Here is an 18286-nt window from a genome sequence, read left to right as displayed (position 1 = left end):
AATGGGTATTTAAGGAAGTTTTAGACGGTTGTGCCAAAGGAGTATTAATAAATGGTGAATGGTTGAATAACTTTAGATATGCAGATGACACCATAGTTTTTGCCGATAATCTCAACGATTTACAGATATTAACAAATCGTATAACAGAAGTCAGCAACAGATACGGACTAGCTCTTAACATGAAGAAGACCAAATTTATGACAATTAGTAAGAAACCAATACTAAACCCTCAACTTACAATCAACCAACAGAATATCGAAAGAGTTGAGCAATATACTGATGTGATCTTGATTATTGATATGAGATAATATTCTTATATGTCACTTAATTTAATCAATGTATTAATACTAATCTAATTAATTAACCAGATCACATATCAATATGTTTTCAATCTCAGGGCGAATTATAAATTAATTACTTACTTTCGTGGCTTCTAAATATTTCTTAATGGTTCCTAATCGGGATAGAAAAGAAAAGAGTAAAAAAAAAATACACATATGGGTTACAATTATAATCAAAATATTTTTTATTTTATTTAAAAGGCAATCAATGCTTAATATTTGCTATTTCTTATTATTCTTAAACATAACATTTACAAATGGGAATCTTATTTCCTTTTGGTTTTCAATTGAAAGTTTTTATTAACATTTAACTATTAGGAATTATTAGGAACAACTCTATTTAAGTTTGATGAAGCTTTTCTGATATTATTGATTATGTTATTCAATTTTTTATGTGGAATTTAATACGAAAAACCCATACATTCATGTCCAAACAAATGAGACTGACCTTTTCCTGGTGAACTGAAAATGTCCTCACACAAGACCCGTTTCCTGCTATCCTTGGCTGCGATCAAACCTCGTCCTGGCTTCCAGTAATGTTCTCCTTTGAAAAAATAGCTCGAATAGCTCTCGTTCCTGCGTCTGTCGTGATGCTGTGTTCTAGCTTTCTCGAAACTGCTATCAGCTACCGGGACACTCTTGGCTCAAAGAGGTTCTTTTACTCTCGACCTGGCCTACTTCTCGTTCCACGATAGATACTCCACACTCACGGAACTACACCGGCTTTCTCACTCTCCGTACACTACCGTCTACTACTCGACTTCACTTCTCGACAGCTCAAAACATTCTGCCCTCACTTTGTCATCCATTCACCTACTTCCTAAATATCCCTTCCAGATTCACAAATCAATCTTCCACCACCAACTCTCATTCGTAATATTCCTCAAAACCAATTTTTAATCTTTCTAATTATGCTTAATGGATTTCAAAAGAAAATATTTAATTCCCATTCTAAAATACTTTCTAACTATTTACAAATTTTAATGACCTATTCTCTCTTTCAAATGAGTCTTATTTAGCATAGGCTAATGATCGAAACCTTCCGCGAAAAACGATAATGAACTATCATCTATTTCACTGAGTTTTATTTAGCATAGGCTAATGATCGACCTTCCGAGAAGAACGATAATGGTACGCGTCATTCACTTTGATTATCTAAGCACATTGTTCCGAGTTTCGTACGCTTATTCTAATCACTTCTTAAAATTACATATAACAATTTGTTGTATACAGGTTGTTTTAAATTTATATGCACGTGGTTGAGAAAATTGAAAATATTTTATATTAAATTGAATTTTGTTTATAATTATCAAAATTTAATTTTCATATCAAATAGAAATATAACAAATCCCCGCCTTGTATTCGATAAAATTTATCTGCATTTTTAAATAAATTTTCTCGAGGCACAACCAACTCCCTGTATATTTCCTTACTTTAATCTACGTCTTATATCCTAACTTACTATCTACTTCATGTAATTCTGTCTTTTATTCGTGATATTTGTATACATCGTGAATATTATAAATTCCTCGGATCTTTTCCGAGTTCCTGTGCCTCAACTCATAACTATTTATCCCATTTTCATTATTCACGATGTACGGGCCTTCAAAAACAGGCATCAACTTTGCGCAAATGCCCCCAGGAAGATTTGATACTCGTAATGCCCTCACGAGTACTTTTTCACCCTTTTGGAAAGTCACTGGTCTTCTTTTTCTATTTTGTTCCTGTCTTTGGATATATTTTTCGTTGCTTCGCCGTAATCTTCTCTGTACGGTTTCAATCACCTGTTGATATTCTTTTGGCTCTTGGTCTTCCCATGGCCTTATCGGCAATACACCCTTCATGATGTATTCTGGGGTCTCTTTTGTTACTGTGCTCGGAATTGTATTTAGATACCTTTCTATTTCCGCCATTTTCCTGTCCCAGTGGCGATGTTGACCATCTGTTGCAATGCGAAGAAATTTCGTCACTTCCTGTATGAATCGTTCCGAAGGATTACTCTGTGGATGCCTGATGCTGACAAAATTTGTCTCTATTCCTCGTTCTCGAAGTTGTCCCTTGAAACGATCATTTCGGAAATACGTTGCATTGTCCAGTAGAATCTTTTTTGGTGTTCCTACTATGGCTATAAAATTGTCGATTTTTCTTAATATTTCCTCCCCCTTTGTGGTGCGGCAACTATATAATTTTACGTATTTTGAAAACACATCCACCATTACCAGAATATGTTTGTTCCTTTTAGTGGTCATAATTAGATCGCTTAACATATCTATTGCTACAATGTCTAGTTTGTTTCGGGCTTCAATATTTTTGGCAACATTTTCGTTTTTGAAATTCCGACTCTTATATTTTTGACATACATCGCACTTCTGGGTAATTTCCTTTGCAATGCGGTAATCCTGTCGGCTGATGTAATTTTCCCTAAAAACGAGCCAAACTTTTCTGCTACCGATATGCCCATTGTCCTCATGTAATTTCTTTATTATCTTTTCGGCCAATGTCTGTGTCACTAAATATAGTTCCTTTCCGTCTATTCTCTTAAAATATATGTCATTTTCTACTTCCGCTCTTCTTTTCTCTCTTTCCTCTAGGTCTTCTTGGTTTGTCCTTATCTCATTTAACGAATATATCCCTTCTTCTTGTATTAATCTATTTAGTCCCACCTGTAGAGTAATTGTTTCCTTTTTTCCGTGTCCTCATCCCGTGTTAGAGCGTCGGCTATTATGTTGTCTTTTCCTTTTATATATCGGAACTCAAAATCATACTCCTGTAATAATAGAATGCCTCTATGTATTCTATTATTTATTAATCTATTCTTCATGATATGTACTAAAGCTGCATGGTCTGTTTCGATTGTGAATTTTGCTCCCAATAAGTAAAACCTCAATTTGTTTACGCAATATAGTACACTGGCAAACTCCAATTCTGTAACACTATATTTTCTCTCATGTGTTTTAGTCACTCGCGATATAAAACATATCGGCACTTCTTGGTCGTTTTGTATTTGAGACAGAACTCCTGCAAATTTTTGTATGGACGCATCAGTTCGGAGTATAAAAGGTAAATTATAAATGGGGTGGTATATTTTCGTTCCTTTTGCGAATTCTCGTTTTAATGTTTCGAAAGCTTCCTCCTGTTCTTCTTTCCAATTCCATTTTATTCCTTTTTTAAGCAACTTTATCAGAGGGATTTCCTTTTGGCTCAAATCGGGAATCAGTTTTTTAAAATAATTAATCGTGCCAAGAAAACCTCTCAATGTTTTCAAATTCGTTGGTCTTGGGTATTCATCTATGAGCTTGACTCTGTCTTCGGATAATCTTACTGTTTTGGTGTCCAATTGAAAACCCAAATAAATGACTTCTTTTTGAAAAAATTGACATTTTTCAATGTTTAATTTCAATCTTGCTGTGTCCAATTCTTCCAGAATTATTTCTATGTGTTTCAGATGACTCTGAGTATCTTGTGAAAAAATTAATAAATCATCGATATAATGAACTATGAAATCTTCGTGGCGATTCAAAATGGTATGTAGAGCTCGGACGAGTGCAGCACAAGCACTCTGCAATCCAAACGGCACTACCTTAAACCGGTAGACAATACCATCAATAGAAAAAGCGGTGTAGTTTCTACACTTTTCAGCTAACGGTATCAACCAAAAACTGTGTTTTAAGTCAATTTTCGAAAATATGTGTGACCCGGTGATTCTTCCAAAAATGGCCTCGATGTTTAGAGGTGATTCATATTGTGATACAGTGTGCTGGTTGATATTCCAGGCATCTAAACATAATCTCAATTCTCCACTGCTTTTCTTTACTATCACAATCGGGTTAACATACGGTGAATCACATCTTTCGAGGATTTGATCTTCCAACATTTTATTTATTTCTTCTTTCACCTCTTGTCGATACTTGTATGGAATCGGGTAAGTCTTTGATCGAAAATTTCCCAAGTTTTTCACCTCAAATGAATGTTCGTACTTTTTAGCCACTCTGTTTTCCTCATTGATCAAATTTTCGTAGTTTCTTAACATCAACCGCAATTCTTTTTCTTTCCCTTCTCCACATATCAATTTTCTGTCTTTTTTCTCAGATTCTTCACACATGTTTACCGTGCATTCTGCATCCTCGTTTGCATATACCTCCTCTTCAAATACCACTGTTTCAATCATATTCTTTTCACTTTCATTTTTTAGCTTTATTTCTTCTTCTCCTGAGCCCGTCTCTTCTTTTGAGGAATCCCAGGTTTCCTTTGCTTCTGATACTCTCAAATTTTCTTCTTCTGGGCTCAACTCTTCTTTTGAGGAGCCACAGGTTTCATTTTCTTTTATCTTTTTCTGACCTTTTCTCCTTTTTCTTCTTTGTCCTTGCTTCGCTGCCAAATTCATTTCCACTGTTTGTTCTTTACCTGATTCGTCCGTATTTTGTTTCTCATGTTCCTTGTCCTGTTCTTTTTCTTTTTCTTCTGTTAGTTTCATCGTATTATTTTTAAAATCTATCACTACATGTTTTTCTGCCAATTCGTCCACTCCTACTATCATGTCATGTGACATGTTTGGCATTATTACACATTGTAGTGCATACATATTCTTGCCCAGTCGTACCATTACTCGTATGCCTTCATTTATAGTTGCCAATGTCCGTTTGTTTGCGCTCACTAAATTTACCCTAGGTATTTTATAAATTAAATTTGTTAAGTTAACTTCTTCTATTAGTTTTCTGTTGACCAATGTTATTTCAGATCCAGTGTCTATCATAATTTTAATTGGTTTCTCGTTGATAAATCCATCCACAAATTTTAAATTAACTCCATTTTTCTTTTCGTTGTTTCCTGCCAATTTAATAAACTCCTTGGGGTGACAAAAGATTCCTGTTTGATTTTTGGTTTTTAGTGAGCGCCGTCGTGAAAAGACGCCGGTTGCTCATCGTTGTTTATATTTTCGTCATAATGTCTCTCTCCGTCATATTCATCTGTCTGGGTATTATTTACTTCTCTTCTATTTTCTCTTGGTCTGTCGGATCTGTTTCGGTTTTCTCGATATCCCTGTTCATTTTGTCTACCATTATTTCTGTTTTCTTGATTTGAGCGTGTGGTGTTTCTATTCTGGTATTCTCGATTTCTGTCCTCATTCCATTGCCTATTTCTTTGTTCATAATTTCCTCTTCCGTTGTCTCTATTTTCGTTTTCCCTTCTGGGATTAAAATCTCGTCTTGTATAGTCCCTCCTATTTTGATTTCTATCTCTGTAATCTTGTGTTTCTCGGGGCCTGTAATCTTCTCGCGACCTTCTTGATTTTCTTTCTCTTAGACGTGATTCTCTTATTTGTAGGAATTGGCATAAACTATCTATGTCTTTGTAATTTTGCAATGTGATATGGTCTTCCAGCGTCTCCTCGAAATGTCTTGCAATCAGTTCGACTAATTGTTCCGATGAGTAATTATATTGTAAATGTTTTGCATTATTGTAAATTTGCAAAGCATATGTCCTTTCTGATACACCCATCCTATCATTGTATTTCCCATTTTGCAATTCCTTGTTAATTTCCAATTGTTGGACTTTTCCCCAGAAATAATTCAAAAATTTTTGTTCAAATTGTTGCCAATTGCCGAATTCTTCTTCTTTACTATCGAACCATAGGCTTGCTTCATATTTGAGATGGTTTCTGATAGTTTCTTTTGCTGTTTCGAAATTTCCGATGTGTTGTATTTTCTTTTTCAGGCTATTTATGAACGGCACTGGGTGTAATCTTCTTACATCCCCGCCAAACCTTATCTTCACGTCATCTGTGCTATGTATAACCATTTCTCTTCTTTCTCCTACATTTTGTTGCGTCCGGTTTTCGGTGACTTGTTTTTCTATTTCTGTGATTCTTTTTTCCACTTCTTCTCTGTCTACTTGAATAGCATTTTCCAACTTATTTTCCAAATTTTCTATTTCCTTTTTCTGGCAATTCGTTATTTCCTTTATTTTGCTTTTGATTTCTTTAATCTCTGTCTCTTGTTGTCCCATATCGTTCTTGATCATTGTCAAACATCCTTTTACTTCCTTTTCATACTTTCCTATGCGTTCCTCCATTTTCTTGTTGTTCTCTTCTATTGCTTGTTTCATTTTTTGTTGTGTTTCATCCATTTTTTGATCCAATTTTTGTTGTGTTTCATCCATTTTTTGATCCACTTTTTGTTGTGTTTCATCCATTTTTTGTTGTGTTTCATCCATTTTTTGATCCAATTTTTGTTGTGTTTCATCCATTTTCTGTTTTGTTTCCTCCTGATTTTTATCCATTGTCCTTTTTGCTTCATCCATTGCTTGTTTTGTTTCTCTTTGATTGTCATCCAGCTTTTGTGACTGGAGTTGCATCAGTTGTAATAGTTTATCTATTCCTGATAATTCTTGCTGTTCTGATGCCATGATTGTCGTGTCTAAAATATCTTCTTGGTCTGAATATTCTTTTTGTTTTTTGTTGTCCTTGCTTTGGCTTCTTGTCACAGACATTTGTTTTCAAGAAGTATTATCCCCGCCAAATATGAAATTTTACTAGTATGTTACCAAGACGACTTTTTTTTACCCAAATATTATAAATTGTCAATAAATATATCAAATGTAAATATCGTAAAAATAAAATATTAAATCAGTTATGTAAAATTTGTACCTAAAGAGATCTAAAATTTTATGTTATCAAATGTAAGTGTCTCACTTTTTACCACAGGCATATAAATTTTCAAATACCGGCTTTACTCTTTCTATCCTTCAAATTTACCACTAGAAATACTTTACAATGCTTTCCACGTTGGACGACAGTTGATGTGATCTTGATTATTGATATGAGATAATATTCTTATATGTCACTTAATTTAATCAATGTATTAATACTAATCTAATTAATTAACCAGATCACATATCAATATGTTTTCAATCTCAGGGCGAATTATAAATTAATTACTTACTTTCGTGGCTTCTAAATATTTCTTAATGGTTCCTAATCGGGATAGAAAAGAAAAGAGTAAAAAAAAATACACATATGGGTTACAATTATAATCAAAATATTTTTTATTTTATTTAAAAGGCAATCAATGCTTAATATTTGCTATTTCTTATTATTCTTAAACGTAACATTTACAAATGGGAATCTTATTTCCTTTTGGTTTTCAATTGAAAGTTTTTATTAACATTTAACTATTAGGAATTATTAGGAACAACTCTATTTAAGTTTGATGAAGCTTTTCTGATATTATTGATTATGTTATTCAATTTTTTATGTGGAATTTAATACGAAAAACCCATACATTCATGTCCAAACAAATGAGACTGACCTTTTCCTGGTGAACTGAAAATGTCCTCACACAAGACCCGTTTCCTGCTATCCTTGGCTGCGATCAAACCTCGTCCTGGCTTCCAGTAATGTTCTCCTTTGAAAAACTAGCTCGAATAGCTCTCGTTCCTGCGTCTGTCGTGATGCTGTGTTCTACCTTTCTCGAAACTGCTATCAGCTACCGGGACACTCTTGGCTCAAAGAGGTTCTTTTACTCTCGACCTGGCCTACTTCTCGTTCCACGATAGATACTCCACACTCACGGAACTACACCGGCTTTCTCACTCTCCGTACACTACCGTCTACTACTCGACTTCACTTCTCGACAGCTCAAAACATTCTGCCCTCACTTTGTCATCCATTCCCCTACTTCCTAAGTATCCCTTCCAGATTCACAAATCAATCTTCCACCACCAACTCTCATTCGTAATATTCCTCAAAACCAATTTTTAATCTTTCTAATTATGCTTAATGGATTTCAAAAGAAAATATTTAATTCCCATTCTAAAATACTTTCTAACTATTTACAAATTTTAATGACCTATTCTCTCTTTCAAATGAGTCTTATTTAGCATAGGCTAATGATCGAAACCTTCCGCGAAAAACGATAATGAACTATCATCTATTTCACTGAGTTTTATTTAGCATAGGCTAATGATCGACCTTCCGAAAAGAACGATAATGGTACGCGTCATTCACTTTGTTTATCTAAGCACATTGTTCCGAGTTTCGTACGCTTATTCTAATCACTTCTTAAAATTACATATAACAATTTGTTGTATACAGGTTGTTTTAAATTTATATGCCCGTGGTTGAGAAAATTGAAAATATTTTATATTAAATTGAATTTTGTTTATAATTATCAAAATTTAATTTTCATATCAAATAGAAATATAACAATACATATCTGTATATAACAGAAATTAAACAGCGAATAATAAAAGCGAAAGCAGCATACGTTAGAATGAGACCCATTTTCAACAGTCGAGACATAGCATTAAAAACAAAATACCGTCTGTTGAAATGCTATATATTCTCAGTTCTGCTATGAATCGGCTCGAAGCTTTCGAAATGTGGTGTTATAGGCGCATCTTACGTATATCCTGGGTTGACCGAATTACCAATGTGGAAGTCCTGCGTAGAATGGGGAAAGAGTGTGAAATTCTCATAACGATCAAAACAAAAAAATTAGAATATCTAGGACATGTAATGAGAAATCAAGAACGTTACGGCCTTCTCCAACTGATTCTCCAAGGGAAGGTAAATGGTAAAAAGGACCGGGAAGAAGACGCATTTCCTGGCTTCAAAATTTACGTAAGTGGTATAACACGACCATCACTGAACTGTTCCGCGCTGCGGTAAACAAAGTCAAGATAGCCATGATGATCGCCAACATCCGGAACGAATAGGCGCTTTAAGAAGAAGAAGACCTCTTTCGAATGGTATATGGATGTCCTATACCTAGGTCTCGTAGTTTTTGCGTAATTTACAATTATTTAAATTCTTAATCTGTAAATTAATTTTAAAACAAAAGATGAAGTTAATTAATGTCATTGCATGACATTGTCATTTGATGACAATACGGTCTGGTAATTATCTTATAATTGGTGCATTACATGATTGATTATTACACATTTATTTACAGGGTGTTCAAAATTTACAGTTTCGTTATTGGATTATTCAATTTAGCATAATATAATGGTTATTTTATTAGAACACCATGTATATTAATCAACGATTATACTAAACACAGGTTCCTCTTTCGAATTGTATATAGATGTTCTATAACCAGGAGTCATAGTTTTTGCGTAATTTACAATTTTCTTAAACGGTACATCGATTTTAAAAATATTTGTAGTCACTATCGATTTTAAAACCCATCATTTTGGCATAGTTGTTATAGAGTGTAGTTGTAAATAAATATGTAAATATTTTTATTTGCTGATTTGTAAAATGAATTTTTTCGTTATTGAAAATAACTAAATTCAAAACGAAAATAAAGAATCTTAATAAAACAAATACATAAATAATACAAAATGAACCACAACTTACTATAAGTAAAAAATTATCAGTTATGTAATACATGTTCAAAATATTTATACAACAAGCGATTTTAAATGATTTGTTTACATTATTTAACATAGCTGGTGTTATAGACGCAAAAGCGTTCGAAATTCTTAATTTCATAACAATATCATCTGAAGTAGTAGGGTAGGAAGTGTAGACTTCACAATATTTTTAATATAACCCAATTTAAAAATATTCATCTTGGTCAATCCTGGTGACATATGTGGCCAAATATATGGACATCTGTATACATCTATCCATTATTTCTAAACTTTATGTTGAGGTTGTTCTTAACATCACGTCAAAAATAAGCAGGAACTCCGTCGTCCAAATGGAGCCACATGCTTGTTCGCACGATAAGTGGAAGGTTTTAAGAAGGATCCAAAAAACTTGTTTTAAGAAATATAAAAAAGTTGCTCCATTCAGATTTTCGTCAAAAAATATGTGTCGATAACGTTTCGCTCAGAATACTGCCCCAAACATGAACACTTCATCGATATTGGCGATCAACAGTAAAATGTTTGTTTACTGTATCATAATAAAATGAAAGCTATGTCTATTAACTAGACGATTATTATGAAAAATACATATACATACAATCATTTAAAAATAAATATTCAATATATTCTTAACAAAAATAGGATCTTCTCCAAATTCTTAAGTCTATAAACGAAAAGTTAAACGTTTGTGTTCTGTCTAATGCTGGTGTAGTTGAGTTTTATTCGTATGATAGTGGTTTTTCTTATATATTCTACATACACTCGTTTGACTGATTTCCAATTGACTCGAAATTTTTCACGTACTAGTATTTGGGTTTTCCGTAAAAAACGCAGGACATCAAGTTCGTTGACGTCATCAAAAATAAATGGTTTGTTTTTATTTAAATTTTCGTACCTATGCAACATTACCAGTAGCACGGAATCTATCGAGAAATCTCTCAAAAACGTCCTTTTATGGGACTCTTCTATCAGGATACTTTTAAGCGTAAACATTAGAAGCTAAGAGACAATTTTAAAAACATTCACCAATGCAAAGTAGCATGTATACTCTTTGATAGATAGCGTGATTATTCAATTTTAGGAACAATTAAATTTAAATGTAATTGGCTCTGCTTGAAGTAAAAAAATTTGAATATCAAACACGGATGTTTATAGTTTTGATAATTACCAGACCGTACTGTCATAAACTGACAATGTCATACAATGATATTAATTAACTACATCTTTTGTTTTAAAACCGATTTACAGATTAAAAAATAATTTAATTCGGACATCCATATACCATTCGAAAGAGATACATTTGTTTAGTATAATTATTTATTAATATGCATGGTGTTCCATTTAAAATAAACATCATATGACACATTGAATACTCCAATAATAAAACTGTAAATTTTGAACACCCTGAAGGCAAATATGTAATAATTAATCATGGAATACATTCAACCCATATCCAACTATTTAGGTGTAAAAGTGATGTTTTATAATCTCTTAAATAACTTGAGAATAAGCCTTCTTTAAAAATTTACATTTTAATAAAAGTCAACATAACTCAGAACACTCTGTACCTGTACATAGGTATAGGGAAGCCTTATGTTACTATACCTTATTGTTTGCGGACAATTAAAAATGCAATAAAATAAAGGGTGTTCCATAAGAAAAAATATAGCTTTGATACGCCGCCATTTATTGGGACACCCTGTATATTTCAAAATAATTTTAAAATGTAGCTTTTATCAACTTACAAACTATTCAATTTATTTTTTTTTTCAAATCTTTTACCATTTCGCTGTAATCTTCCGTCCCGTTAGTGGTGACTCACCCTGTATAGTAGTAACTGTAAATTAATTAGAAAAAGTGGCTCCCTTTGACCCTAATTAACTTAGGAGAAAAGTTTTTTTAAATTTGTGTAAAAATACCAGCTTTTCATATATCCCAAAGTAGATTTAGTCCAAAGTCAATATTAACAAAGTTATTCAAATTATTCATGAGCCAAAAATGACTCTATTTTAGTAAAATGTTTTCGGAATGTTAGAAATGACTTTTCATTAACTTTTTCTTCTTTCATGCGGTCTAAATATTCTTCTTTCATGTGGTTTCCACAGAATTGCGGCGTCATTATTATTTTCTGAGCAATAACTTTGCAAAAAAGCTCTCTGGGATAAACAATTTGAATAAAATTATAATTAATAAAATTAAAACTAATTTATGAATCGTTTTGAAATTTTTTGTGAATTATAAGAACTCTTTGACTCTACTTTTTACGCAATATCAAAGCTCTAGGTTCATTTTTGCTTCATTTTAAACTAAATAGTAACTAACAACGCAGAATTAGAATTTATTTTAGAAAGATATATTCAGAGGGCTACAAGGAGAGGGAAAATTAAAAAAAATTGTTAAACTTTTTTAATATCGACAAATAATATCATGTTCAGTAAATAAAATGCGTTGTAAACATATTTTAACTATTAACTTAGGGGGGTGCTAGTTGAGTGTAAACTTGAATTTCGTAGGATAATTTTGTTAATAAATCAGAATCAATATCAACTTCTACATAAGCAAATCCAACTCCTCCATTAATTACAGGTTTACTAGTGCCTCTATAAAGGTCTGTTACCTAAAAAATACAATAAAAAAATATTAATATAGCAGAAAAATATTAAAAATTGAAATTATAACAATTTATGTGAGGTCTTACTTGGGATATACTAGTGTGACTAACTAGTCCGAAAAATCCGGGACATGGCCCGAATTTCGAAGTATTGTTCCTGCGTCCCGGATGCGGTTTTACAAAATATACCTGCTCTCAGCACAAGTTCCGTCAGGAAAACAAAAAAATTCAAAACATTCAGAAAATCAAAACATACATTTTCAACGAAAACTTTTCGTTTATAAATTCGCAAAAGTCTGTGTGTTATTGCGTTGCCGTGATTTATACCCAAGCCCTCCCAGTGCAATTGTTTGAACACATCTTCTAGCTCTTGGTTGAATAGTTTTGGCGAGATGGTATCTCCTTGTCTTACTCCTCGGTTTATTTTAATAGGCTCCGTTTGTTTCATTAGCTTAATAGTTGTTGTTGCCTTATTATATATTTGTATGGATACGTATGAGAATTACTATGTTCTCTACTCAGGCATAGGATATAGCGTGGACTTTGTTTCTTGAGCTATTCCCTGCTTGAAGTGAAAATGTCAAGTAAATTCATACACTAGGATGGAATTTGGAGCTAAATCTGCCACTGGCTTGAGGCATAAGGAAATTTTTAGAGGACATTATTTAATAGACTGCAGTAATAATTATTGATTGTAAAATACATACCAGTACACACGTAATTTTTGATGTAAAGAAACCACTGGGAGGGCAGCGTGTATGAATCGGATCATTGAAACCAGTTGAGATTGTGTCGTCACAACGTAAGTGTCCCCTGAAAAATAAATTTGCAAATATTAACATGCTGCTGATTAGATACACATCTAAATTAATAAACTACGTTGTAAATGCACTAGTTTCATTAATTAGCTATTCATATTCAACAACAATCTCGTTGAACAAGTGAAAAAGTTTAAGTAACTAGAAGGGTGGGTTGTGATTGCGCGCAGCGGTCAAATACCTCCTGGGGTGGGTGGGTTGTGATTGAGCGCAGCGGCCAAATACCTCCTGGGGTACTGAAATTTACCTTTAAGAGGGTTGCTGTGATTGCGCGCAACGGAAGAAATAAGGCAGGTGAACAAAACGGTATATTGTGATTGCGCGCAGCGGTCAAATACCTTCTGGGGTACTCTACACTCTAATACCCGAAAGTTAGGTGTGGACCGAAGGGTTAGGTCTTCCTCCTTTGAAAATTGTACTGTATAATATATGTATAATATATATAATATATTAATTTTTTAATTAATTAATCAATATTATAATAGGGTATCCTCGTCTAATAAAGATTTCATAGATATACCTATGTTATTTTATTCATTCTTTCAAGTACCTAAACCTAATACATCTACATTACATTGGTTCTTTTTGTATCACAAATAAAATAAATATTTAACTTTAAAGAGACACACAGTATTTAATACATATTATACCTTCATATTAAAAAGTGTTAAAAATAAAGAAATATCCAGAATAGAATTTGTTAAAAGTATATGTTATAAGGCATAAAATGTCTACATATGTCCATTATATAATACAATAAATATTAATTATAAAAGAAACACTATTTAGTTTTTTTTTATCACAAATATTTCAATGTAGTATTCAGTTGTTATTATCTTAATTTTTTAAAATCAGCAAAATTTCCGTTCAAAACGAATAAGAAGTAAATAAAACTTCCGTTTACTATAATTTACGACTTTGCGCGCAATCACAGCATACCTTTTTAAAGACGTACGCGCAATTGCACCATTGGCTTAGACACCCTGTTGAGAACCCTGACCGCTGCGCGCAATTGCAGTCTGCCCCCTGGGGTACTGAAATTTACCTTTAAGAGGGTTGCTGTGATTCCGTGCAAAGGAAGGATTAAGGGAGGTAAACAAAACGGTATATTGTGATTGCGCGCAGCGGTATATATCAGCAGCTCTAATACCCGAAAGTTAGGTTTGGACCGAAGGGTTAGGTCTTCCTCCTTTGAAAATTGTACTGTATAATATATAATATTTTTATATAATACATTAATTTTTTAATTTATTATGTGCAATTAAATAGCTTACATTTACAAAAAAAATTAAAAATATTAATTATGAAGGAACATTAAAATATGTAACAAATTTGATAGAGAAATTTAAAAATAAAGAAATATCCAGAATAGAATTTGTTAAAACTATATGTTATAAGGCATGTTCAAATTAAATGTCTACATATGTACATTATTTAATACAATAAATATTAATTATAAAAGAAACACTATTTAGTTTTTTTTGTCACAACTACAGTTGAATCTGCTTATTAGAATACCGGTTAAAGCTTTATCCCGATTTAAGGAATAGAATTTTGAGATCCCAAAACGTTTTTACTAGGCTTATATGATCGGTTATTAGAATATTCCTGTTATAGGAATACTTTTTCTTGGCACGACGGCTATTCCAATAAGCGGGTTCGACTGTATTTCAATGTAGTATTCACTTGTTATTATCTTAATTTTTTAAAATTAGCAAAATTTCCGTTCAAAACGAATAAGAAGTAAATAAAACTTCCGTTTACTATAATTTACGACTTTGCGCGCAATCACAGCATACCTTTTTAAAGACGTGCGCGCAATTGCACCATTGGTTTAGACACCCTGTTGAGAACCCTGACCGCTGCGCGCAATTGTAATCTGCCCAACTAGAATGTTGGATACATGAAAGTTTATACCAAGAATAAGAGGGTAAATATAGAATAAATCAGGCTAGAAAAACCTTAAAAATGCGACAGTTACTCAGTACCCGCAATCTTGGTATATCTCTACGATACCGCATGATAAAATGTTATGTATATAGTATACTACACGGAGTGGAAGCTTGGACGTTAATAAGCAGCTCGTTACGACGTTTAGAGAGTTTTGGGATGAGGGTATTTTGTCGTATGCTGAAAATTCCATGGACCGTCCGCGTTAAAAATAAAGAAGTTTTAAGATGTATTAATAGAGAACGTGAACTCACATAAATTGACAAAAAACGTAAAACATTTTATCTTTGACACATATTTAGACTTTAAACATGACAGGTATACCTTCCTTCAACTTATTATAGAAGGGAAAATAGAAGAAAGACTCGGCTCGGGTAGACGACAAATGATCTGGATCAGGATTAGGCTTTAAAAGTCTAATAAGAAAAGCCCAAAATAGAGAAGACTTTGCAGAAGTCATCGCCAACCTTCGCTACGAAGACTGCACCTAAATAAGGAGAAGCTATTCATAGGCTAACATGGTCTCAAGATGTAAATATGGTGATCTGACGAGCATTTAAAGATTTTGAAGAGCGAAACAACCAAACATTTAATTGGGTTACCAACATAGACTGATAACTGATAAGTCTTCACCAAAATCATTATCAACAGAATCGACAAGTGTGAAGCGGAAATCAACGAGTCACAATTTAGTTTTAGTAATGGTCTGGGCCCAAAAGAAACAGTGTTTTCCTGCAAGTATAAGTACATAAGTGTAGCGATATGAACAGGGATTCCTACATGTCTTTGTAGATTACTCAGAGAATTGACAAATAATGTCCGATATGTGGACGGAAGAGTCACAATTGACAGCAATATTGATGACCTTTAGCATTTTATGGACAGTGTACAAAGATCGAGTGAAGAAAGAGAACTTAACCTCAAACACCTAGCAAACAATGGAAAATAAAAAATCAATAATTCAACACGTAGACTCATATGTATACATTGGAATAGTAGTCAACTCGAAATGGGATCAAACAACCGAAATAAGATCTAGAGTTGAAAAGGCTAGAGCAACATTTTCAGCAACATCAGGATGATGCCTGTCATTGCGACATGCCTCTCCCACTAAAAATACGGCTGTTAAAATGTATTCTCAGTATTTGCTGTATGGCACAGAGGCCTGGACAATAACGAAAAATCTAATGAAAAATCTAGAAGTATTGAAAATGTGGGTGTACCGACGTATCCTCAAAATATCCTAGACGACCCACCACCACCGTAGAGGTATTGCGCCGAATGAGAAAACGTAAGAAATCTTTTTTAGAATTAAGAAACGGAAACTTAAATACCTCGGTCATATTATGAAACATGATAAATATCGTGCACTGTAATTAATAATACTGGGTAAAATAGAGAGCAAATGCAGACCCGGAAGAAGAAGGCATTCATGGTTTCAAAACTAACGCCAATTATTTGTATAAAACTTCCACAAACCGATACTGTTAAGTACCTAGTAATCCACCTTGATACGAGATTAACTTTGGCAAAATCACATTTTCAGAAAAAGAAAACGACTAGAAATAACATTCCGAGAAATGTACAGGATGATTGGTCGTAAATGTCAACTATCTCCTGAAAACAAACTGCTGATATAATAAAGCTATATTAAATTCAGTGTGGAACTATGGTATCCAACTTTGGGGGACTGCTAGTCAAACAAACCTAGAAACATTGCAGAGATTCCAGAACAAATTTCTCAGAACAATGACGAATGACCCTTGGTACGTGCCAAACTATGTTATAAAGGAAAACCTCAATGTGCCATCCATAAAAACATTAACAAGAGAATATTTCAAAAAATATTCCAAGAGCCTAGAAGCTCATCCAAACGAGTTAGCCAGCAACCTCACTGATGACCATAATGATGTACGACGCCTAAAGATATTCAAAATAGTAGACCTAACAAGAAGATTCGAATAATCTGTGGTAACTAAACTTATTTTAACTTGTTTTAATTTAATTTATGTAAAGAGGATGATCACTGGATCTCCCTCTCTAGGTCAAATTTTAAATTTTTGTCAAACAATTTACCTATTGTTCTTAGTTAAGGAGACACTGCAAATATTACAAAATTTTCAAAATAAGAAAAACTTACGGAGATAGTTCATCTGGACATGCATTTACACTCTCACATTGAATACATACTACAAGACAACTCACGACACCTAAAATTAAAAAAGTTTTGAACATTTTGACAAATGCGAAAACTGTGTGACTTAGCAGTAAACTAATAGTTTTTGTTAATCTCGAATAGCTTATATACAATCTCAAAACATAATTATGATAACATTGTTTATTAATGAAAAGATTATTTTTTTCAGAAAACTATTGCCTTGGATTTAAAAAAATATTTATCATACCATACCTATATCTGATGTCATATTTACAAATATTTATATACCAGGTGGTGAATCGTCAAAAATTTTTGATTTCCTGCTTCTTTAATTATTTTATATCAAAACGCATGATAAACTATTTAATTTAATCAAATTGTGTTTTGACTAGGAAAGTTTTGGGGTAGTTCTGATTTCTTTCATTATATATGTATTTTGGACTACTAAATCCGAATATGAGGTTTGCCGACAAAATTTCGTAACGGAACATTTAGTAAAGCGCAAAAAAAGCAAAAAATCTCCTTTTTTTCGCTTTTTCGCTTAAATATCGAAAATTGTTAGGTAACTTTTAGTTAATGGTCTCTTAACAGAAATTAAAGTAGGTACTTAAAATTCTCTACAAACATCACTATTTACTTTTTTTTTTCAAACGAACCTTTCCGTATAAAGTGCAAGTTGAAAATTGACAATTTTTAACGGTCTCTACAAAATCCACTCTTTACATTTCAAAACTTTATTTTTTATTAGAATACTGTCATTTGATAAATTTACATCCTCCATCATGTGGAGGAAGCTGATATCCGATATCCTAATTATCACAACAGCCCTTAGATTGCACCGTCAAATGAACATGTGATAGTGGTGGGGGAATATATCGACTTTCCGGTCATTTTAATTAGCCTGTGTAGTCCTAACACAAAAAATGTATTTTTTCTGAAACCAGGAAAAGGATAGGTTTTGCAAAGGTTCTAATACCCTCATCTGGCGGTTGAAAAAATCCTAATGGACCAAATCTTATTTCTACATGCGATGAGT

The 18286-nt window shown here is 32.9% G+C and overlaps 1 protein-coding gene across 1 annotated transcript; it reads right to left on the bottom strand.

The window, feature by feature from the left end:
- Positions 1-12104: 12104 nt before the first annotated feature.
- LOC114325731 (uncharacterized) lies at positions 12105-17397 on the bottom strand. Its single transcript, XM_028273860.2, has 3 exons — positions 17233-17397; positions 13032-13137; positions 12105-12330 (listed from the first exon to the last, which is right to left on the bottom strand). The coding sequence occupies exons 1-3, from the start codon at positions 17325-17327 to the stop codon at positions 12187-12189; spliced, it is 345 nt and encodes a 114-aa protein (XP_028129661.2). The 5' UTR covers positions 17328-17397; the 3' UTR covers positions 12105-12186.
- Positions 17398-18286: the final 889 nt, after the last annotated feature.

This window comes from Diabrotica virgifera, chromosome 7, assembly GCF_917563875.1.
Source record: "Diabrotica virgifera virgifera chromosome 7, PGI_DIABVI_V3a".
Lineage (NCBI taxonomy): Eukaryota > Metazoa > Arthropoda > Insecta > Coleoptera > Chrysomelidae > Diabrotica > Diabrotica virgifera.
This window is presented reverse-complemented; position numbering and strand designations above follow the sequence as displayed.

Excerpts from the sequence above, each read along its gene's own strand:
- LOC114325731 (XM_028273860.2), bottom strand. The coding sequence starts at position 17,327 with ATGTTCAAAACTTTTTTAATTTTAGGTGTCGTGAGTTGTCTTGTAGTA. Across the intron at positions 13,138-17,232 it reads TGTCCAGATGAACTATCTCC|GGGACACTTACGTTGTGACG; the intron begins GTAAGTTTTTCT and ends TTTATTTTTCAG. Across the intron at positions 12,331-13,031 it reads CAAAAATTACGTGTGTACTG|GTAACAGACCTTTATAGAGG; the intron begins GTATGTATTTTA and ends TGTATTTTTTAG.